This window comes from Cnephaeus nilssonii, assembly GCF_951640355.1.
Source record: "Cnephaeus nilssonii genome assembly, chromosome: X".
Classification (NCBI taxonomy): Eukaryota; Metazoa; Chordata; class Mammalia; order Chiroptera; family Vespertilionidae; genus Cnephaeus; species Cnephaeus nilssonii.
This window is the reverse complement of record NC_137071.1, coordinates 69,872,243-69,895,088: the sequence shown is the minus strand read 5'-3', so window position 1 is coordinate 69,895,088 and position 22,846 is coordinate 69,872,243. Positions and strand designations below refer to the sequence as shown.

At 43.9% G+C, this 22,846-nt stretch overlaps 2 protein-coding genes and 1 pseudogene across 4 annotated transcripts; all 3 read right to left on the bottom strand.

The window, feature by feature from the left end:
* Nucleotides 1–2,083: 2,083 nt before the first annotated feature.
* On the bottom strand, nucleotides 2,084–4,274 carry TCEAL8 (transcription elongation factor A like 8). Of its 2 annotated transcripts, XM_079765934.1 has the most exons (3): nucleotides 4,158–4,263; nucleotides 3,670–3,741; nucleotides 2,084–3,070 (listed from the first exon to the last, which is right to left on the bottom strand). In XM_079765934.1, the coding sequence occupies exon 3, from the start codon at nucleotides 3,026–3,028 to the stop codon at nucleotides 2,675–2,677; it is 354 nt and encodes a 117-aa protein (XP_079622060.1). In that variant the 5' UTR covers nucleotides 3,029–3,070; nucleotides 3,670–3,741; nucleotides 4,158–4,263; the 3' UTR covers nucleotides 2,084–2,674. The 2 variants fall into 2 exon arrangements, with proteins under 2 accessions (XP_079622060.1, XP_079622061.1); XM_079765935.1 differs by lacking the exon at nucleotides 3,670–3,741 and having other exon boundaries at nucleotides 4,158–4,274.
* Nucleotides 4,275–11,814: 7,540 nt separating this feature from the next.
* On the bottom strand, nucleotides 11,815–12,902 carry LOC307096338 (UPF0450 protein C17orf58-like; annotated as a pseudogene). The gene has a single exon. The product of its transcript is annotated as a UPF0450 protein C17orf58-like (transcript).
* A 9,078-nt stretch (nucleotides 12,903–21,980) lies between these two features.
* On the bottom strand, nucleotides 21,981–22,626 carry TCEAL5 (transcription elongation factor A like 5; the record flags this gene model as incomplete). The annotated part of the gene is made up of 1 exon (XM_079765933.1): nucleotides 21,981–22,626. The coding sequence occupies exon 1, from the start codon at nucleotides 22,617–22,619 to the stop codon at nucleotides 21,981–21,983; it is 639 nt and encodes a 212-aa protein (XP_079622059.1). The 5' UTR covers nucleotides 22,620–22,626.
* Between the last annotated feature and the right edge of the window lie 220 nt (nucleotides 22,627–22,846).

Here is a 22,846-nt window from a genome sequence, read left to right as displayed (position 1 = left end):
ACCCTTATCAGTGATAACATTGGCAAATATATTCTCCCATGCAGTGGGCTTTCTTGTTGTTTTGCTGATGATTTCTTTTGCTGTGCAGAAGCTTTTTATTTTGATGTAGTCCCATTTGTTTATTTTCTCTTTAGTTTCCATTGCCCTCGGAGCTGTATCGGTGAAGAAATTGCTTCGGCATATGTCTGAGATTTTGCTGCCTGTGGATTCCGCTAAGATTTTTATGGTTTCCCGCACCCCTATGTTCATAGCAGCACAATTTACCATAGCTAAGATTTGGAAACAGCCTAAGTGCCCATCAGCAGATGAGTGGATTAAAAAGCAGTGGTACATCTACACAATGGAATACTACACTGCAGTAAAAAAGAAGGAATTCTTATCATTTGCAACAGCATGGATGGAACTGGAGAGCATTATGCTAAGCGAAATAAGCTAGTCAGAGAAAGATAAATATCACATGATCTCACTCATTTATGGAATATAATGAACAGCATAAACTGATGAACAAAAACAGATCCAGAGACAGAGAAGCATCAATCAGACTGCCAAACCTCAGTGGGAAGGTAGGGGAGGGTGGGGGTAAGAGGGAGAGATCAACCAAAGGATTTGTATGCATGCGTATAAGCCTAACCAATGGACACAGACACCAGGGGAGTGAGGGCATGAGTAATGTGGGGGATAAGGACACATATATAATATCTTAATCAATAAAGAAAAAAAACACATATCTTCAGGTGAGGCTTAAAAAAGAAATCAATGCCCTACCCAGTTTGGCTCAGTGGATAGTGTCGGCCTACTGACTGAAGGGTCCCAGGTTCAATTCTGGTCAAGGATACATGCCTGGGTTGCAGGCTTGATCCCCAGTAGGAGGCGTGCAGGAGGCAGCCGATCAGTGATTCTCATCATTGATGTTTCTGTCTCTCTCTCCTTCTCCCTTTCTCTCTGAAATCAATAAAAAAATATATATTTTTAAAAGAGACATAATAACAAATGCAAGAGGAGGATCCAGTCAAAGTTCAGATTTCCTTGTCTCATACTTTAACAAAGTTCAGATTTCCTTGTCTCATACTTTAACAAACAAAAGGTTAAAGTATGAGACAAGGAAATCTGAACTTTGACTGGATCTTTTAAAAAAAAGAAATCAATATTAAAACATAATGTGTCAGTTAACCATATGTGGGAACATCAGGAGAAAAGGTGTAATTGTTTGATCTGTAAGGAAAGTATAGTTCCTAACATTTACATAGTAGCCTTTTGACTTCAAGTACATTTATAAAGTTCTTACTGCCTTTGCAAATTTTTTTCACGTTTCAGTTGGGGATGGGATGAGGTAAAGGACTTTTCCCTTAGATCTCTTTTCTATATTGCTTTGTGCAATTTATGCGAGTCTTCTGAACTAGGAAGGCAGGCCTGCCAGGAGCCTTCAGGATCAGATAATTTCACATAAGACAAAAATCTTAGTCCTTAGATCTAGGGCAGCAACTCTGACTACAGCATTTTTCACTTAACCTTGTACCTGGTCCAACTCCCAAAATGAACTCATTATGTCTGACTCCTATGGAGAAGAGGGGTAGTGGGACTAAAAACCAAAAGGGGCCGTTTTGCTAAGAACTGCAAAACACTGACCCAAGTATTCCTGGGACAATCCCCACCTGTGTTAAGTGTCATTATAAAGGAGACTGAGGCTTCAGAAAACGGAGTGGGAAGTTCAACCCACTGGGGACTCCAGGTAACTCAGTAGGAATTTGGCACTCAGCTCCAGTGCCCCATCAGCAGTGGGGCCAGCAGAGAGCAAAGGACCCAGCAGACTTGGCAGGACCCAAGGGAGGAGACGGGGGTGGAGCTTACCAGCACAGGACTGTCATGGAAACTCCTACCTCCCTGCCTATTGGACTTGTTCTGGATCATGGGTTGAGTCACGCCACCGCCCTCCCTCAAATAATTATGTTCTGTGGTGGGTTGGGGTCCTGCACAGGTGGAAACATGAGCCCACCAAGCACAACTTGGAGTCCCCTCCTTTCTTTCCCACAGCTGCCCTATGAGGCAAATGTTTTCCCCATGAAAAGACCAGGTCTTAAGCAAGTGTCTGTAATAATGGCCAGTTTTATTCCTCTGGCTAAGAGATCCAGAGGTGATTTGAGGTTTACATTTTAATAGTTATTTCAAGAGTTTAGGTGACCCCATTGCCTTTATAAGCTGATTGCAAATTACTTCATTCTTATTAAAAAATTTTAATTGTCTGTGACACAAGTTCATTAAAAAATACATATAAGCAAAAAGAAAACTCACACCACACAGAAATAAGCAGTTAACTTTTTGATGTATGTATGTATGTATGTATGTATGTATGTATGTATACACACATGCACGCACACACAATTTGGGATTTTTAATGTACATATATGAGCTGACACTAAATATGCTTTGCAACTTATGTTACTTTACAATATGAAATGAACATATTTCATGCATTTGTGTGAAACTTCCCAATTGAAAAATAGACCTGGAGAATAGGTCAAAATACAAAATCCAGTAAGATGCTGGTTAACAAGGAAACTATCTAAAACAAAATTCTACCAGATGATTAAAAGCAAAACCAAGGTAAAAGATACATCAGAATATGCTAATAGAAAGCAGGGGCCAGATTTTACTATCAGATAAAAAAAAAAAGAATTCAAGGCCTAAAGCACACAGGATAAGGTCGTCTGCGTGAATGTCTTTGCTTCCAATGCATCATCACAAACTTGTTTCTTACTCTTCTTATTTCTTCCCGAAGCCTTTCCATCTCATCTACTCCTCTTAGCATTTCTTCAGGGTCCAAATGCCTGACGGGAGTGTCCTCTTTCAGTGCCTGGGCAGGCTGAGTCAGCCCGCTTCCCAGGTTCCCTCCTGCTTCCTGGCTTACACCTTCTTCGGAGGGCGGAGGGTTTCCTTCTGCCTCCCGCGGCACATCCTCTGAAGGGAGGTCTGCCTCGGCCTTGGGCATGCTCTGTGGTTTTCCTTCATTTTCTTCACAAGACTTTTGCATGTTGAGTATTTTTCTATTATTTCCTGTTTGAATAAGTTAATCCTAGAAAACAAGGAAACAAAACAACGAGATGCCAGGCAAACAGACCAGCAGCCAGAGTATGGATTCCCAGAGCAGAGAGACTGGCCTTTTTTCATTCAGATCCCGAATTGTCAGTTTTCCAACTAGAGGAGGCTAGCTTCTTAGTCTCAGAACTCCCCTGACTCCACCCCTTCCTCCACCTCCCTTCCCTCTCCCTGTCCCTCTAGCTCCATCTTCTCTCCTCCAGCTCCAGCCCACCATTTCCCAGCAGGCCCTGCTACAGGCCCAGAAATGCAGGCTGCGCTGAAGCATTTAACCCCTCCCTCACCACTGGTCTCCAACACTCCCGCCCTTTCGGGCTTTCCCAGACCATCCCAACCTCCAGCCTCTCACCTGGGACCCGCAGGTCCAGACTCTGGCCTCCCTTCCCCCTTCCAGGCCTCTCCAACCTTAACCCCTCCCCCGCCTCATTTCCGCTGCAGGCTCGGCAAAGGCCTCCGGGCTTAATCCGGATGGGGGGAGGCTGCTGTGGCGACAGTGAGAGGGGCTTTGGTGTCATCCACACCCCCACCCCCACCCCCACCCCAAGGGATCCGAGGCGATTGCACCTTTACACAGACCTGCAGGGAGCCAGCGGATTTTTCTCCTTCTCCCCTCACTCGATTTGTGTTGCGCTCAAAAGGCCAAAAGTCCTGCAGACCGACAGGAGTGCTTGGTGAGCAAACCAGTACCGGAATCACGGGTCCCCTTCACGATTCTAGGCCTTGTTCCTCTATAGTTTCCCCATATCTTCATCCTCCCTCTCCTTTTCAGGCAACCCCGCCCTCCCTTCCCGGTGCCCACCGGTTCCCTGCAAGCAGGGAGTGGGAGACGCAAGTTATTTCCAAATTGTTTCTGTGTCTCTCTCGAGCGCGACCCTTAATTGGCTACAGTTCTCCCTCTACACACCCACCTCACCCCCCCCCCCCGACCAAACAGCCCAAAAAACCCTGCACAAAAATGGGAGTTTGGAGGAACCGGAGTGTTGAGAAAGCAGTGCCGGCCTTGCTTGGCGTCTCTGACTCCCAGACCCCAAGGTCCCCAAGGCAGCTCCCACCTCTATACTCACCTGAAAGGATCCGGGGCACTTTTCTTCTCCAGCAATAGGGAGCTGCTCCAGGGAAACAGGCCCCGGACTATAAGGACTTCTGCACACGTCGACTCCTGGTCACGTGAGGGTCGCGCGTCATCAATGAGCTGGAGTCCTCAGTTACCCCTCCCTTTAACACCGAAGCCCGCCCCCTGCATTCCCTCCACTTGATGCTGTCAATCTTTTTTCGTATTTGCCAATGAGACAATAAATCTGGTACTGTCGCGCAGTTTCTATTCGCCTTCCTCGGATTACCAGGGAGGATCAGCCTCTTGGGTTTATTGGACCATTTCTCCTTCTTCTTCGGGGAATTATCTCTTTCACTCTCCTACAGCCAATTCGCCCACCGCCCCTCCCCCCCCAATACCCTACAGTCCACCATTTCCCCTGTAGTCCTATTTAGCATTAAAATGGGCGAAGGTGGTAAACGAGGTGAGGTGGGCGACTAGAAAAGAATCTAGGAGTGAGGATGTGGGATTTTTTTTTTTACTAGTTTTCTTGAATAGGTGTGTGTTTTGTTTAATGTTTTAAACAATCAGCATATTTTTAAAAGAGGTCCTACCTAAGCAATATTTGACACATTATGGAGGGAAGACAAATTAGTTATATACATTTTTAACACTGGAAAATAGTTGCAAATGAAATGACAGTTTTCACAACATATTGATGTGTTAGATAAAATTTTTAGCTCTAACTGAAACAACACCTTTAAAAACTCTCCCAGATTAATCTGTGCAAAGAGGCCCAGTTTTCTCTAGTTAATACGTTTATATAAGTAATTCATGACTTTTTCTCGTTCTGGCTGAACTCAAATTATCAAGTGCTAGATGTCTGACATTTTCATTGGTGAGTGCTGGGTGGTTCCACTTGGATTTGAAATGGAGGCTTCAGACAGACCTTCTAGTTCTGTTCCAGTGCCTTGTTAATCAAATGAGTCCATAGAAAAGCCTGCTTTCTGCAGAGAGAGCTTGATTTTGGACCACAAAGAAATATGTTGGAAAAATAACTCATACATTCATGAAACACTCAGAGAGTATCCCACTATTTGGTGTGAGGCTTATTAGTAGGTGAAATTGTTATTTCCCCATTGGCACTCTTTAGATATTCTGGTATCATTCACTTTGTTCCATTAAAACTATCAACATCTATAATTGTTATGATCAGAATGTGGAGGGAACATAATTGCTGTAAAAAAAAAGTTAAAAGAGGAAACTGATATCCCCACACCCCAGAATTCACTGGTACTTGGAGGTATGTTGATGCCTGGAATGGCAATCTGGCCAGTGAGGTCATCTTCAGAGTCTTGGGAAGGAGGCAGATTACAATGGTCACAGCCAACAACAATCTACCACGGGGGAAGGAAGGTTTGGAAAAAATAAATGTTTTTGCTGGCTTAATGTCTTATAATTTATATATAAGCATGAAAAAGTTATTCCACAGTTGAAGGATACATTTTCTATTATTTGAGGAAGAATTTTTAATGTAAATATAACCAGTGAATTATAAAGATGTAGTCATTAACTACCATGACAAAATGTTTCTTTTCTTTCAGCTATTACATTGAATAGGGGGCAACTCTGGTCTTTATTTATTTTTCAAAAGTACTATCATATTGCAAAGTTGACCCTTTTTTGGGTGTACAGTTCCATGAAGCTTAATAATATATAGGTTTGTGTAACCACCACCACACCTAACCCCCCCCCCCCCAAAATTCCTTTATGCTACCCCTTTGTAGTCATATTTTATCCCTTCCCTGAACTCTGGCAACCACTGATCTATTCCAAATTCCTATAGTTTTGTCTTTTTCAGAATGACATATAAATAAAATCTACCATATGTCACATTTAGAGACAGGCTTCTTTCTTCCTTTTTTTTAAAATATATTTTATTGATTTTTTACAGAGAGGGATAGAGAGTTAGGAACATCGATCAGCTGCATCCTGCACACTCCCCACTGGAATGTGCCCACAACCAATGTGCCCTTGACTGGAATCGAACCCGGGACCCTGGAGTCCCCAGGCCGATGCTCTATCCACTGAGCCAAACCGTCCAGGGCAAGAGAGAGACAGGCTTCTTTCATTAGGCATAATGCCCTCAAACTCATTTAAGCTGTTTCATGTATCAATAGTTCATTATTTTCTTTTTGGTGAGTAGAACTCTGTTATAAGGGTGTTCCCATTTATATATCCATTTACCCACAGAAGGTTATTTGAGTTATTTACCCATATTTGGGTTATGCCCAGTCTTGAGTAACTATGAAAAGAGCTACTATAAACATTTGTTCACAGGTTTAGGTTTCCTTCTCTGACCTATCTGCCTTCAGCACCTCCTTCTCCCCTTCCAATTTACCTTGCATGTTACCATCAAATTAAACTTCACTCTTCCTTATTTTCAACTTGTCACTCTTCTGCCCAAAGGATCTGGATGGCAAACCTACCATACACAAAGTAAACCCTATTTACCTCATTCTGAAATTCAGCATTGATCAGAATTAAGCCTCAGAACACAAGTCCTCCACTTCTCTGTCTCATCCAAAAGGAACTCTCATTCACTCTGCCCCAAGTGTGCCTTCTTCTTTCTCTTTGTCCTTGCACGACATTTTTTTCCTCCTGACTGCCCTCCTCTTCTTCCTAGATCTTGGTCCTGCTCATTCTTAGGGTTTCAACTGGAAGTGATACCTCCCTTCCCTGTTGATGCTGCACATAGTATCTGTCCACCCCCCTCCCCATATTGCCCTTAGCAAATGTTGCCTTTTATACCTTTCCCCTTTCCTGTGTGTTTTTATGGCAGGTGGCAGGAAGTAGAGAGGGGAGGGTTATCTAACTAGGTAGATAGTCAGATGTGAATTGGGGATGGGGAGTGGAGGTTAGGCTCCAGCTTTCATGATGCTTGAGAAGCTCTTGTACTAGTAATTTTAAATTGTGCATTACCCAGAAATCTCAGCATTTCAGAAGGAGATGTTTGCCAATTGGCTCACAGAGGAACCTTCTTCCTGACGGCACAAAAATTGGAGCAGAAGTTTAATTGTCCACTCCTCTGCTTATTCTGCTTACATGTAGTCAGAGTAACCCTAACACCGTTTTTATGGAGCTGTTGATAGAGGATATGACCCTGTCTTCTTAAATGTTCACAAGAGATATACAAACCTTCACCTTGATTCTTGTCCAAGAACAATTTTAGTGCATCAATACAACACTCAACTACCTTTGAAATTAAGTTAATTACAGTAGTTTTTAAATACTACGATTGAAGAAAGTAGCAATATAGTGAAGTGAAAACTATTTTTTAAAAGGAATGAAAAAGATGCTCGTGTTAATTTTAACAATGAAGACATGACATGCGTTCTAGAGGATAGATACTCTGAGCCTCTAACCAGGTGGTGTGAAAGGAGGAAAAAGGAGGCAGCATTTTACCATTCAGGAGCACTATATAAGACTTCGATATCCAGAATATTGTTTTCTGTATTCCCTTTAGAAGTCACTTCCACAGTCCTGTGTTCTTAGGAGCTATATTCAGCTACTCCTCCTGCACATTTTTTAAATTACTGTTTCAAACTCATCTGTAGAAGAGCTTGAGGTGGGTATTCGTCTCCCTCACTTCTCTAGCATGCTCTATATGGCTTGAAACATCCCTCCCAGCATGACAAAATCTGCTCCAGATCCAAAGGTTTGGCTGCATAGTGTGCACTCAAGCGGCCTCTATCTGAGATGATTTGCCCCTTCAGAGTGCAAGCAGATCTAACACATCCCATCACTTTGCTAAACTGAGGGTAGTCCACTCATGTTCTGATGTGAGTGGTGCACACAGAGTCTGGGCTAATTTCTACTTAGATTGTATCTGCTTCAGAAAGTAAACTCTTCTACCATCCCTCCTATCATGCATTCCCTGACATTTGGACATTTGGCATGGATAAGTTTCAAACATTCCACAAACCATTCAGATTAGCTATTGGCCACATCCAATCAAATTAACCTGAAGCACAATTTTTTTAAAATATATTTTTATTGATTTCAGAGAGGAAGAGAGAGATAGAAACATCAATGATGAGAGGGAATCATTGATTGGCTGCCTCCCAGGCATGTGCCCCTGACCGGAATTGAACGTGGGACCCTTTGATCAGCAGGCCGACACTTTATCCTCTGAGCCAAACTGGCCAGGGTTGAAGCACAAATTCTATACTTCTCATCCCTTTCAAAGAATTCTGCCCTTCCTGAACTCATAACTAAATACTGCACACATTGTGGATTATTGTGGCAGAGGTATCCAGTTATCCAGGGCATGATGCTTATGAATTGCTGTGAACCTGAAATGCTGTGTCATAACCACTGCCATTTCAAATGTCCCCATACTGTCCATGTTGGCCATTGTAATATGAATCCCTGAATTGGTCTGCTTAGACTTTCAATATGTGACAGTATGCTCAAGATCCACCTCAGCTAGATTCTCAAGATTGCTTTGCTTAAACCTTGAAGTCTGAGCATCTGCTGGGTTGTCCTGGAAGGTGGGAGGTGAGGGGGAACCATCTATAATAATAAAAGGGTAATATACTAATTAGACCGGACAGCCAAATGACCTTCCGGATGTCATTCTGGACATCCTTCCCGAAAAAGCTGTGGTGGGGGGGGCCAAGGCAGAGGCAGTTAGGGGCGATCAGGCAGGCAGGTGAGGAGTTAGGGGCAATCAGGCAGGCAGGAAGAGTGGTTAAGGGCGATCAGGCAGGCAGAGAGGTTAGGGGCGATGAGGCCGGCAGGCAGGTGAGCAGTTAGGAGCCAGCAGTCTGGGTTGCGAGAGGGATATCCGACTGCTGGTTTAGGCCCTAAACCAGCAGTTGGACATCCCCCGAGGGATCCCGGATTGTGAGAGGGTGTAGGCTTGGCTGAGGGACCGCTCCCCCCCCCCCCACACACACACACCACCTGTGCATGAATTTCGTGCACCAGGCTTCTAGTACTTCAATAATAGTACAGCTTAGGCCAGATAACTTTTTCCTGGGGCAGAAGCGCAGCTGTTGGGAAGACTGCTATTGCTGCTGGCTGTTTTTTTTGTTTTGTTTTTAATTAAATATATAATGGAAAGGAAACCTTCACTAACCTCTTGATTCTGCCTTAGTTGCCTATGCTACATTGTCCTCTAGACCCTGAATTTACCCACCTAATACTTCCGCTCTCTTGGCTCTCTACTGTGTATTCCTCACTTATCTGAAAATGCCTTAAGGACAAAAACCTAATCTAGTTCAATTTTGTAACCAATCTAATGAAATATCAAGTTGGTGGAAATAATTTAAATTTCCATTAATATGAGAATAATTACCATGGAAATTGTGCAGATACAAAAAAGAATGAAATAATGCACATCAAGTTATGTTTTTGAGTGAAGAAAGTGGCAGAACAGTATTTAGAAAATACCATTCTATGCACATAGACATAATACATATATATGTATGAAACTTGTTTATTAAGTAGTTCCAATTTTCTGGTATAAACGTGGAGTGCTTTTATTTTTTCCAGTAATTGCTGTCAACTGTTTTCTGTAAAATCTTCCCTTTTTCACTGAATAATGAATTCGTTTAATAACTACTCAGTTTGTTTCCTCAATTATTCAGTCACTCCCACTCATTGAGAGTTTTATTTTGGGTTCTGGAAGCTCAGTATGGTCTATTTTTAAACTTTGACATAATTTTAGTTCTAAAGAAGTGTTTTAAAAATAGTACAAAAAATTTCCTTATACCCTACACCCAGCTTTGCCTAATAATTATTGTACATTTATAAAAGCAAAGAAACTTTATTCAGATTTCTTCAGATTTTCCAATAATGTCCTGTTTTTTCTGTTCCAGCATTAAATCCAGGATACTATGTTGCATTTAGTTAACATGTCTCTTTAGTCTACTCTATTCTGACAGTTTCTCTGATTTTTCTTTATCACCCTGACCTTGACACTTGAGGAGTGAGGTTATTTTGTAGAATGTTCCTTAATTTGAGTTTGTCTGATGTTTTCTCGTAATTAGATTGGGGTTATTGATTTGGGGGAAGAATATCACAGAGGTGAAGTGCCCTTTTTCATCACAATGTCAGCGTTACATGAAATCAACATGACTGATCACTGATGATATTGACTTTGATCATTTGGTTAAGGTGATATCTGCCAGGTTTCTCCACTTGTAGAGTTACTATATTTTCCTTTTCATACCTTAGTTGTTAGAAGCCCATATTAAAGAGGAAGGGAATTAAACTCAACCTCTTGGAGGGAGGAGTATAAAAGAATTTGTGGGTATATGTTTAAAAACAACCACTTATAAATATTAGGAGTCATATTATTTGAGACTATCCAAATACTGGTAGTTGATGTGAGAGAGATATGTGGACTGGTGGCCTACTACACGCACCCCTACAGAGGAGGGGTGGGGGTGGGGAGTGAACCTGCAACCCAGGTAACTGCCCTTGACCAGAATTGAACTGACACTCTAACCACTGAGCAACACCAGCCAAGGCATGGCATCTATTGTTTTGATGACAAATTATCTGCTATTCTTTTTGGGGTTCTCTTGTAAATTAGGAGTCATTTTTGCTTCTTTCAACACTTTCCCTTGTCTTTTGCTTTCAGCATTTTTGCCATGTTGTATTTGTTTGTTGGTCCATTGAACTTCCTGGATAAGTAGATGAACATTTTTCATCAAATTTGGGAAGTTTTCAGAAATTATTTCTTTGAGTATTTTCTGCTCCTTTTTCTCTCTTTCCTGTCCTTTTAATATTCCTATTATGTATTTGTTTGTGCAATTAATAGTGGCCCATATTTCACCCAGACTCTGTTAATTTTTCTTTGTTCTTTTCTTTTTTTTTTCTGATTTCAAGGCAAGGTTTACTGCTTTACAAACACAAACATGATACTTGGTCTTAATAGAAAAATGACATCAGATACACCCTGAATATGTTTAGCATTGGGATAGCTGAAAGTTCAGCACAAAACATAGGTTTTTTAGGAGCAGGGAGGCATGAAAATAAACTATCTTACACTTCGGTACATCAGAAACACTTGTTTTGAGTAATATTTTGCTTGAATTAAGCTCTTTAATATTCTTTTTTAAAAAATATATTTTATTGAGTTTTTACAGAGAGGAAGGGAGAGGCATAAAGAGTTAGAAACATTGGTGAGACAGAAACATCATCACCCCTACTGGGGTACATGCACTTGACCGGAATCGAACCTGGGACCCTTCAGTCTGCAGGCCGATGCTCTATCCACTGAGCCAAACCGGCTAGGGCTCTTTAATATTCTTTAAGTGTAAAACTTCATAACATGTCTTGGGCTCTGACCCATCTGTTTGATCTATGTGTATGACATCATACATGTCTTTGACTAGTGCACTTACTGTTATGTACAGAACTTAAAATGTGATGCTGTAGGTATAACATTTGGTTTGATACCTGATATAAACTATTCAAAGTTGTATATAAAATCAAGGAAGTGTTTTTTGTGAACTATTTCTACTGAGAATGTATTTAAATTAAAATAATTAAAAATAAACAGCATGAAGCAGTGATCTGTTAATGAGACAGGTCAGTAGCTATGTGCATAACTAGCACTAAGAATAACTTTGCCACGGAGCTCAGAAGCATACATTTAAGAAGCATCTTGTAAATAAGAAGCATCTTGTAAATTAGAGTTGGAACTATGCAACTAGTTCATATAAAGGAGCCATGTGCCCTATTGTAAAGGAAGGTCCCATTACATGAAGATAGACCTTTCCTGTCTTGATCAATTCCAAGTCTCTTATGATCCAGAAATGCTGGGATGGTAAATTCAAATGCATTGAGTGTGAATTGCACCTTGAACTTGCACATCCCCTTTTCGGTGAAACCTTTTCACGTAACTGCTGCTGCTCCGGAGCAGTCCATCTCCTGGTCGGAGGTGCCCTCTTAGGACCTGGAGCAGAGCTGGAGGGAGCTGCTGTCTCTTATGGTAGATGTAGCCCATCACAATATACCCGCTGACAGGTTTCAACTCTGGACATGTCTTATTGCAGCTGGAGGAGTCTAGGGCTAAGATGTGGACTCGGAAGAAAAAGCCGTCCAGAGTGATGTACAGGCGGTTCATCTTGTACAGCCCGTCCCGGTCCGCCAGCAGAGTCACCAGCTGGATCCCTGGGCCCACCACGTCCACATCACGCACGATTCCGTTCACTGCGAATTCGCTGGCGCAGTAGGACTCGCGCTCGTCCAGATCAACCCGACAGGCGTGCCCGCAGGACTCGGCGCCGGGCTCCGCGTCCCCCCGCGACCGATTCAGGCGCGGCGGCGGCGCGCGGCCGGTTGGGGTGAGCGAGGCCGTCGAGGGCGCACGCAGGCGGGCTCGCCGCGGGGAAGCTCAGGGCTAGGGCGCGCGCCCGGAAAGGGGAATCCTCCCGCGTGGGTTCGCGGCGCGGCGACGCGCGCTTCTCCGCCTGCGGGAGGGCGGGCTCGGCGGACCGGCGGGCGCGCGCGCGGCCTTCCGGAAGCCGGTCTGGTTCTCGGCGGGCGGCGGGGGCTTCCGGCGCCGCGGGTCCGACCCGGCGGGAGGAGCGACCTCGGGGACTGGCTGTTCCCGCGGCCCCGGCGGCTTCTCCGCGCTCGGACCGCCGCCGGGATCGGGGTTCCTGTCGTGGGGCGGCGAGGCTTTTCCCTCCGCCACTGGGGCTTCTGGAGATGATCGAATGATCAAGCAGAGGAGCCAGAAAGCTCTAGCTGTCATTTTAGCAGACAGGTTCCCATCTTTGTCCTTTTTTCTCTGTGTTCCTCAGAGTACATAAAACCTATGAATCTTAGCACCCACTAACTCTTTTTCCTTCTAGCGCAAGTCTACTGCTGAGCTACTCTAATAAATTTTTCTTTTTGTATTCCTCAAAATTTCCACTTGTTTCTTCTCTATTGATTTTTTTTCTATTTGTTATGACATTTTCGTCATAACTGCCTTTACTTCTTTAATCACAGTTATTTTTAAAAATATATATTTTTATTGATTTCAGAGAGGAAGGGAGAGAGAAACAGCAATGATGAGAGAGAATCATTGATTGGCTGCCTCCTGCATGCCCCCTCCTACTGGGGATCGGAGCCCCGAAACCTCGCATGTGCCCTTGACCTGAATAGAACCTGGGACCCTTTAGTCCGCAGGCTGAAGCTCTATCCACTGAGCCAAACCAGCTAGGGCAATCACAGTTATTTTTATTCTTAGAACATATTTATATTGGATACTTTGAAGTTTTTGTTAAATTCAACATCTGGTCACTCACAGGCAGTATCTGTTGCCTGCTTTGCTCCTCATGTATGTGTCAGACTTTCCTGTTTCTCTGCATGTCTTGCATTTTTTTTTCAGACAATATATTTTATTAACTCTGAATACTTGGTCCTCTCCTTCTGTGGCTTATTGTTGATATTTGCTTATTTGTTTAGTGGCTGCCTGGATTACGTTACTGATGTCTACTTCCTCCCTGCTATGTGAATCCTCTTATGTTACTCCTCAGAGGGCACAACATTGGGTATACCCACAGTCTCTCTGAGATGACAGTAGTTTTGAAAATCCTCTTTACCGTCTCTTTCTCAGAACATACTTGGCTGTTAAGTTCTACTAATAAGCTGATTGATTGCTCTATTGTTTTTGACAATGCACTGGGACATCAGTTGCTCCACAGATTCATGGAATTAAATTTGGCTCCTTTTCAGAGATAGTTTATGAGGGATAAGGAGGGGAATAAACAGGGCAATTATGGAGGATATGTTCTGGAGAGATACAGGCATTCTCTGATGTTCTGATCAGGTGTTCATTTTAGGCAAGCACTGTGAACCTGGGTTTTGGTGGTGTAACTTTTATGTGTGTTCATGCCTCTCCTCCAGATATAGTGCTTAGCACACATGCCTAGCACACATGCCTGCCCCTTCCCTTCATAGAGCTTTTTGTTTTTCTGTTTCCTTTCCCTAGCTGCATTGGGTTTCCACAACTGCCTTTAGGATATGGGCTTTGTTGTCCTTCTTCCTGCAGATTTAATCTTTGCTTACTAGGGAAAATAGGTCTGGCTGGAATTTCAATAGTGACTGCTGACTCCCACTCCTAACTAGCAAGATGGGGCAAATTTTCTCAGATTTTCTTTGATCTTCCTTGGGAACACCTAGTCCAGTTTCTAAAGTAAAGCCTGCAAGAAGAGTGCAAGCCCCTTATGTCTGTGGCCCCAAGGAACTCCAAACTCTCATGCTAGCCCTCACACAGTCTTTAGAAATTCATTAGCAGTTTTTAGCTAAATTTTCTTACTGTCCTACATGTGTTTGGTGGTTTCTATCCCAAATAAACAAACGTTTGGGCACTATTTCTCCCTCCATGAGTCTCTCTCTAGATTCTGGGGTAACTATTTTCCCTGTGGACTTAGTTCTCTGGTGGTTTTAAGAAAATTTGTTTTTTTGCAGTCTGTCCAAAATTTTTCCCACTATAGGTGTGAGTGGCATTCTTTTCAGCTCTCCATTTGGAGCTGAAACCAAAAATTGTCTTGCTCATTTTACAACTTAAATATAGCATCCTATATAATAAAAGGCTAATATGCAAATTGACCAAACAGGCAGAATGACCGGTTGCTATGACGCATACTGACCACCAGGGGGCAGACGCTCAATGCAAGAGATGCCCCCTGGTGGTCAGTAAGCTCCCAAAGGGGGAGCGTCACTCAGCCAGAAGCTGAGGAGTGGGCTTAAGCCGTCAGTCAGACATCCCCCGAGGGCTCCCGGACTGCGAGAGGGCGCAGGCTGGGCTGAGGGACCTCCTCCCTCGAGTGCATGAATTGTGTGCACCGGGCCTCTACTTTGATATAAATTCCCTGTGGTTCCCATAAGCAATACAAATTCTTTTGTTCTAGTGATTTGCAGTGGACAGGAAGTTGGATACTATTCTCAGAAATACTTCTCTTGACCAGCTTAGTAGTTGAGCATCTACCTATGAACCAGGAGGTCACGGTTCAATTCTTGGTCAGGGCATATGCCTGGGTTGCAGATTTGATCCCCAGTGTGGGGTATGCAGGAGGCAGCCAGTCAGTGGTTCTCTCTCATCATTGATGTTTCTATCTCTCTCTCCCTCGCCCTTCCTCTCTCTGAAATAAATAAAAAAATATATATTTTTAAAAAGAAATACTTCTTACCCCAGAAGCATTTCTTGTGTTTTGGAGTATAGTGATGGAGAAGCAAAGTAGATACCTCTTATTATATGGCTGTCTTTAGCAACATTATCTGTTGGAACAACAGGTGATAGGTTTAAGACTTTCACTGTTATTCATAAAGCTTTGTATTTTTTCCAGTACCTTTTCCCTTTGGTATCTGAAGAACTTTGTAGGGATGGAAATAAAACTCCATAGCATAACCATCTGAACATCCACATGCACTGTAAGCATAGCTCATGATTTGGTGGCCAAGGCAGTTAAACTGTCAATTGGCATAAAATTCGTTTTTAAGGCATTAATGGTGGAGGAAGCAATGCCATTGTGAGCCTTCCTCTTTAAGTATGTCATCTGAAGAACCACTACCACTATTCTGACATCCTAAAGGATTGATTGAGCAAAAGGTGAAAATAAAATTCAAATCCTTGGATTTAGGAAATCAAACTAGTTAAGGATTATCAGTTTAGAGCCAAATAAACCAAGGTTCCAATCTAAGCTTTTTCCCTTACTGGTATGCCACCTTACATAAATCACATACACTCTTTGAGCATCAGTTCAGTCACCTATATAGAGAGCATAACAACACTTCTTTCAGAATTTCTTGTTGGAATTAAAAGAGATAGAAATATGAAAAAATGGACTGTGAACATCAGTGATTTATATAACTTCTAGACCAAAGTGTAGAAAAATAAGTATGAGATCTCCATGTATTCTTTTTTTCTCCGCTGTGGTGGCATCATGATTAGTCTGAATCTCTGGGAAACTCGGGGGAGAAGAACCTCTTCATCCCCAATCCTCATGAAGTTTGAGAAATAAACCTTTGTTGTGTTAAGCCACTGATGTTTGGGGGTTAGTAGCTATCCTAGCATATGCTTAGCCTAACTTGACAAGTGCAGCTAAAGGCCCTCAGAGTTAAGCAACAGCATCATTGGAATGCTGGTTGAAATACATATTATATGTGATAAAACTATATTTGGGGCAGGCAGGAAATAGATAGTGGAGATTATGATGGTAAGAGGTAACCACTCAATTATCACATCAGAAAATCAATAGATAATGACTAAAGTTAACAAGTCAAGAAATAGCAGTTGCAAGTTATACATCTGATAAAGGACTTGTTTGTGTTGAGAATAAGCAAAATACTCTTACAACTCAACAATAACAAGAAACCAACCCAATTTTAAAATGGGTAAAGGATTTGAATAGACATTTCTCCAATGAAGATGTACAAATGGCTAATATGCACATCAAGAAATGCTCAACATCATTAACCAGTAGGGAAATGTAAATCAAAACCATAATGTGATTCCATTTCATACCCACTAAGATGGCTGTAATAGAAATTACAGGCAATGACAAGTGTTGGTGAGGATATGGAGAAATTGGAACCTTTGTACACTACTGATGGGGTTGTCAAATGCCACAGTTGCTTTTGGAAAACAATTTGGTAGTTTCTCAAAAAGTTAAACATAGCCCTGGTTGGTTTTGTTCAGTGGTTAGAGCGTCAGCCTGCAGACTGAAGGGTTGCAGGTTCCATTCTGGGTAAAGGACATGTACCTTGGTTAAAATTTGAACCTGGGCCCTGGTAGGGGCGTGAGGGGGAGGCAACCAATCAATGTCTCACATTGATGTTTCTCTCTCTCTCTCTTTTCTCTCTCTCTTCTTCCCTTCCTCCTCCCTTCCTTCCATTCTCTCTAAAAAATCAATGGAAAAAATATCTTCTGGTGAGGATTTTTAAAAGTGCTAAAGATAGAGTTATCATATGACTTAGCAATTCCACATATATATATCTCCAAGAAAATTAAAACATACTCACACACAAAACGTTTTCACTGTTATATGATACTAGAGGCCTGGTGCACGAAATTCATGCATGGGTGTGTGTGTGTGTGTGTGTGTCCCTCGGGCCAGCCTGCACCCTCTCCAATCTGGGATCTCTCTCATAATCCAGGACTGCTGGTTCCCAACCGCTCGCCTGACTGCCTGCCTGATTGCCCCTAACTGCTTCTGCCTGCCAACTTGATCACCCACTAACCACTCCCCTGCCAGCCTGATCGACGCTTAACTGCTCCCCTGCTAGCCCGATTGCCCCTAACTGCCCTCCTTTGCCAGCCTGGTCACCCCTAATAGCCCTCCCCTGCTGGACTGGTTGCCCCTAACTGCCCTCCCCTGCTGGCCCAGTCACCCCTAATTGCCCTTCCTTTCCAGCCCAATAGCCCCTAACTGCCCTCCGCTGCAGGCCTGTTTGCCTCTAACTGCCCTCCCCTGCAGGCCTAGTTGCCCCTAACTGCCCTCCCCTGCAGGCCTAGTTGCCCCTAACTGTCCTCCCCTGCAGGCCTGGTCGCCCCCAACTGCCCTCCCCTGCAGGCCTGGTCCCCCCAACTGCCCTCCCCTGCAGGTCTGGTTGCCCCCAATGCCCTCCGCTGCAGGCCTGGTTGCCCCTAACTGCCCTCCCCTGCAGGCCTGGTCCCCCCCAACTGTCCTCCCCTGCAGGCCCGGTCCTCCCCAACTGTCCTCCCCTGCAGGCCTGGTCCCCCCAACTGCCCTCCCCTGCAGGTCTGGTTGCCCCCAATGCCCTCCGCTGCAGGCCTGGTTGCCCCTAACTGCCCTCCCCTGCAGGCCTGGTCCCCCCCAACTGTCCTCCCCTGAAGGCCCGGTCCCCCCCAACTGTCCTCCCCTGCAGGCCTGGTCCCCCCAACTGCCCTCCCCTGCAGGTCTGGTTGCCCCCAAATGCCCTCTGCTGCAGCCCTGGTCGCCCCCAACTGCCCCCCCCCCGTTGGCCCAGTCACCCCTAACTGCCCTCCCTTGCCATCCTGGTCGCCCCTAACTTCCCTCCCTTGCCAGCCTGGTCACCTCTAACTGTCCTCCCCTGCAGGCCTGGTTCCCCCAACTGCCCTCCCCTGCAGGTTTGGTTGCCTCCAAATGCCCTCTGCTGCAGGCCTGGTTGCCCCTAACTGCCCTCCCCTGCCAGCCCGGTACCCCCCAACTGTCCTCCCCTGCTGGCCTGCTCACCCCTAACTGCCCTTACCTGCAGGCCTGGTCGCCCCTAACTGCCCTCCTCTGCAGGCCTGATTCCCCCTGCAACTGCCCTCCCCTGTAGGCCTGGTCACCCCTAAATGCTCTCCCCTGCTGGCTTGGTTGCCCCCTACTGCCCTCTCCTGCAGGCCTGGTCCCCCCCAACTGCCCTCTCCTGCAGGCCTGGTTGCCCTCAACTGCCCTCCTCTGCTGCCTCAGTCACCCTCAACTGCCCTCCCCTGCAGGCCTGGTCCCCCACAACAGCCCACCCCTGCAGGCATGGTCCCCCCATCTGCCCTCCCCGGCAGGCCTGGTCCCCCCCCAATTGCCCTCCTGTGCAGGCCTGGTCACCCCCAACTGCCCTCCCCTGTAGGCCTGTTTGCTCCCAACTGCCCTCCACTGCAGGCCTGATCACCCACAACTGCCCTCCCCTGCCAGCCATCTTTGGCAGCCATCTTGTGTCCACATTGGGGCAGCCATCTTTGACCACATGGGGGAAGCCATCTTGTGTGTTGGAGTGATGGTCAATTTGCATATTACCTCTTTATTATATAGGATTATATATAATGTGTGTGTGTGTGTGTGTGTGTGTGTGTGTAATGTAAAGAGAATAAATCCTAAAAATTCTCAACACACAGAAAAAAATGTTTTCTTTTTCTTTTCACTGTATCTATATGAGGTGATAGATGTGAATTAAACATACTGTGGTAATCATCTCACAGTATATGTATGTCTAACCATTGTGCTGTTGCACCTTAAACTTATATAGTGGTGTATGCTAATTATATCTCAATAAAACTGGAAACAAAATTTTCTTTAACAAAATAAAAAAAATCTTTGCTTTTTCCAACATAAATTAACTAGAATATCAAATATTACACACTTGTGTTTTCTTTAAACCAGACACAAAACAAATAAATTGAATTTATAATACACCTTCATTAGCATGCTCTGAGGTTATCTACATAATAAACTAAGGCAGAACCATCATTTTTGTACTTGTAAATTTTATATTTTGACCTAATAGTTTATTTTTAAAAAGCAAATAAAACATCTACATGAATGTTCAGTACTGATATATGCTACAGTATGGATAAACCTTGAAAACATTATGCTAGAAGTCAGATATAAGAAGCCATATATTGTGATTCCTTTCATATGAAATGTCTAGAATAACCAAATCTCCAGGCCTGCAGGAGAGGGTAGTTGGGCGGGGGGGTGGGGGGGAGACCAGGCCTGCAGGAGAGGATAGTAGGGGGCAACCAGGCCAGCAGGGGAGAGCAGTTAGGGGTGACCAGGCCTACAGGGGAGGGCAGTTGTGGGGGGGGGGGGATCAGAGATAGAAAATAGATCAGTGTTTGCCAGATGCTGGTGGTGAATGGGAATGCAGTAGGTGCTAATGGGCATGGGGTTCTTTTTAGGGTGATGAAATGCCCTAAAACTAGATAATTGTGATGGTTTCAGAACTCTGTTAATATACTAAAAAACCCCACAATGAATAGTGTGCCTTAAGTGTGCACAATTTTGAGGGTCAATTTTGTGGTATGTAAATTATACTTTGATGATGAAGCCGTTTAAAAAGGAAATAGCAGCCTAATCATATGATTCAGAAATACAGAGGCAAATATAAGAAGTAATCCAAAACATTATGGTAGTTGTCTCTGGAGAGTGAGAATGTGGAATAGCAAGGCAGACCAAAGTTTAATAATAAATTCTTTTGCACTATTGGATTTTAAAATTCTTTACATGTATCCATTTGGTAAAAAGTAAAATGATCTAAAAACATAAATAATGTTAAAAGAATAAATCCTAAGAGTTCCCATCACCCATAAAAATATTTTTTTCTTTTCCTTTTCACTGTATCTGTACACACACAGACATTGTGAGGACAGGTCAAAAGAGATCCTAATGCATTGGATCTGAGGTGGGAGCCAGGATTCTGCATTTTCAAGATAGGAGATTTGGGTGCAGGTAATCTGCTAGTAGCTAGAAAATTTTGAAAAACACTTTTATACCCAATGTTAAAAATCAGTGTATCTTGTAATCAATGTGATCTCCTGCTATGCTCCTTTTGGAGTCGCAAGTTTCAGTTACTAAAGAATGAAATTACATGCTTAAGGCTATGTATTCAATCAGGCCAAGAATTGAGACCTTCTCACTCCATAATTAATGTATTGATTTTTAAGCTTACATTATGTATTGTGGCTACCAAAATGAGCAAGAGTTCTTTGCTTTGAAAAGTGCAAGTCTAGTGGGGTAATTATAATGCCTAAAATATATTAATAAAGATTTTACAATTTTTCACATTTCATGTCAGGATTAATACAATTATAACATGAGAAGAGGTACCTTCTTCACAGTTCAGTAGGGAATATAGTAAGGATTCAACTCACCAGGGACTCCAGGGAAAACAAAAGGGCTTTGTTACCTTGGGGGGCCCTTAGGAGGGTGCAGGGCCCATGAGAAGAGGCAGAGTGCCCAACAGATATGGTATGTCCCAGGAGAGAGTGGAACCCACCTCTCAGCTGTCTGGACTTATTCTCAGGCAAAACTGAGAACTTCCTCACCCTACTCCAAACATCTGACAGGGTTTTGGCCTTGCTAGTGCAGGGTGAGGTAGGAGCCAGCCCAACACAGCTCATACACTCAGTATCTCATCTGATTTCCACAGGCCTGAAGGCAATTTTTATTCCCATTTCACAGATGACAACACAATGGATCCATAACTGCCTGGTTGGATCCATAACTCCATCTTCGAGTCCCAGAGATAATGTGACAACAGGAATTCAAAGTGTCTCCACTACCTTCATAAACTCACTGAACAGTTATTTTGATTGCTTGGTATATACACTGAGTGGCTAGATTATTATGATCTCTGAACGCATAATAATCTGGCCACTCAGTGTGTGTGTGTGTGTGTGTGTGTGTGTGTGTGTGTGTGTATGAGGCCCGGTGCATGAATTTGTGCATGGGTGGGGTCCAGCCAGCCTGGCCAGGGGGAGGGGACATGGGCGGTTGGCCGGCCTGCCTGCTGGTCGAACTCCTGGTAGAGGGGACAATTTGCATATCAGCCTTTTATTATATAGGATATACACTGAGTGGCCAGATTATTATGTGTTCAGATATCATAATAATCTGGCCACTCAGTGTATTTTTCTACTTTTAAAAAATATTTTATTTTTATTATTTTTTATTTTATGACAAAGTAATATGTTTTTAGGGGGAAATGTGCAAATGAGAAAAAGCATAAGCTCCTCCACTGTCACCACACAGAGAAAATCATTATTTCTCCTTTGGTCTACTGTTCCATAATTTTTCATACACATGGATGTATCATGTAACTTTTTCTCCCAAAAAATTGGCTGATGCTGTATATGCAGTTCTGAAAACTATTTATTATTTTTACAATGTACCATGAACATATATTCCATGCACGTGGGTGAAAATCCCCTACTAAAACAGAGAGCACTGTGTAGTTGGATCAAAAGGCTGCTGGTAACAAGGGTGATGCCTAATGTAAAGTATCAGCATGAAGTTAAAGCACATCGCCTGGCAAATGCCTGCCAGGGAAAGCAGGGTTGGCAATATTCCCATCAGAGAAGTTGATTTAAAGGCCAAAGGCATTAAATATATGGACTGTCTTCAAAGTCTTTGTGGCCCCTACCTCCACCCCTCACTCCCCTGACACCCCGCTGGCCCCTTGGGAAGAATGGATCCTGTACATCTCTTTGCATCCAGTGAAAACTACCTGTTTTCTGTCTTTTCCTTAGCTCTTCCTGAGCCCTTGCTACATCTCCACATTCTCTCATCCTCTCCTCAATGCCCAAATGCCTTTTCTGTAAGTCCTCCTGATAGTCCTTGAGGGAATCATCCGTCCACCTGTCCGTTTTTTGCTTTGCTTTCCGGGGCACATACTCTTCAGCCGGGCGTTTTTCGGCAGCTCGCAGCTGGCTCTCTGGCTTGGCCTGGGGTTCTGGCTTGGCCTGGGGTTCTGGCTTGGCCTGGGGTTCCGGCTTGGCCTGGGGTTCCGGCTTGCCCTCATTGCGAGCTTTTCCCTCACCCTGGGACTTGCTCTGCTTTTCTTGTTTCCCCTCATCACCTGGCTGTCCTTGATCTTGGAGCTTTCCCTCGTGCTCTGGCTTCCCCTCCACTTCTGGCTTTTCTTTCCCGTCTGACTTTCCTTCGTCCTCTGTATCTACTTCATCGTCTGGCTTTCCCTCGCTTTCCGGCTTTCCTTCATTTTCCGTGTAGAGCTTTTCCATGTTGAGATGTCCCCTCCTTTGCCTGTCCTAGGAGGCAAAGAGGAGACAAAGGAGACTGAGGACTTAGGTGGTGGAATGAAGGTCCTGATACTTGCCTTTATGATGTAGGGTTTCCTCACAGGATCCCAACATTCAGGTGCACTCCCACCCATACTTTTGTTTTCCTTTCCTTTCCACTCCACACATGTTTGCATGAGCCAGCCTTACAGAAACTTCCATATGTGCTT

What these genes read in the sequence shown, in the direction of transcription:
- TCEAL8 (XM_079765935.1), bottom strand. Translation starts at nt 3,028, where the DNA reads ATGCAAAAGTCTTGTGAAGAAAATGAAGGAAAACCACAGAGCATGCCC.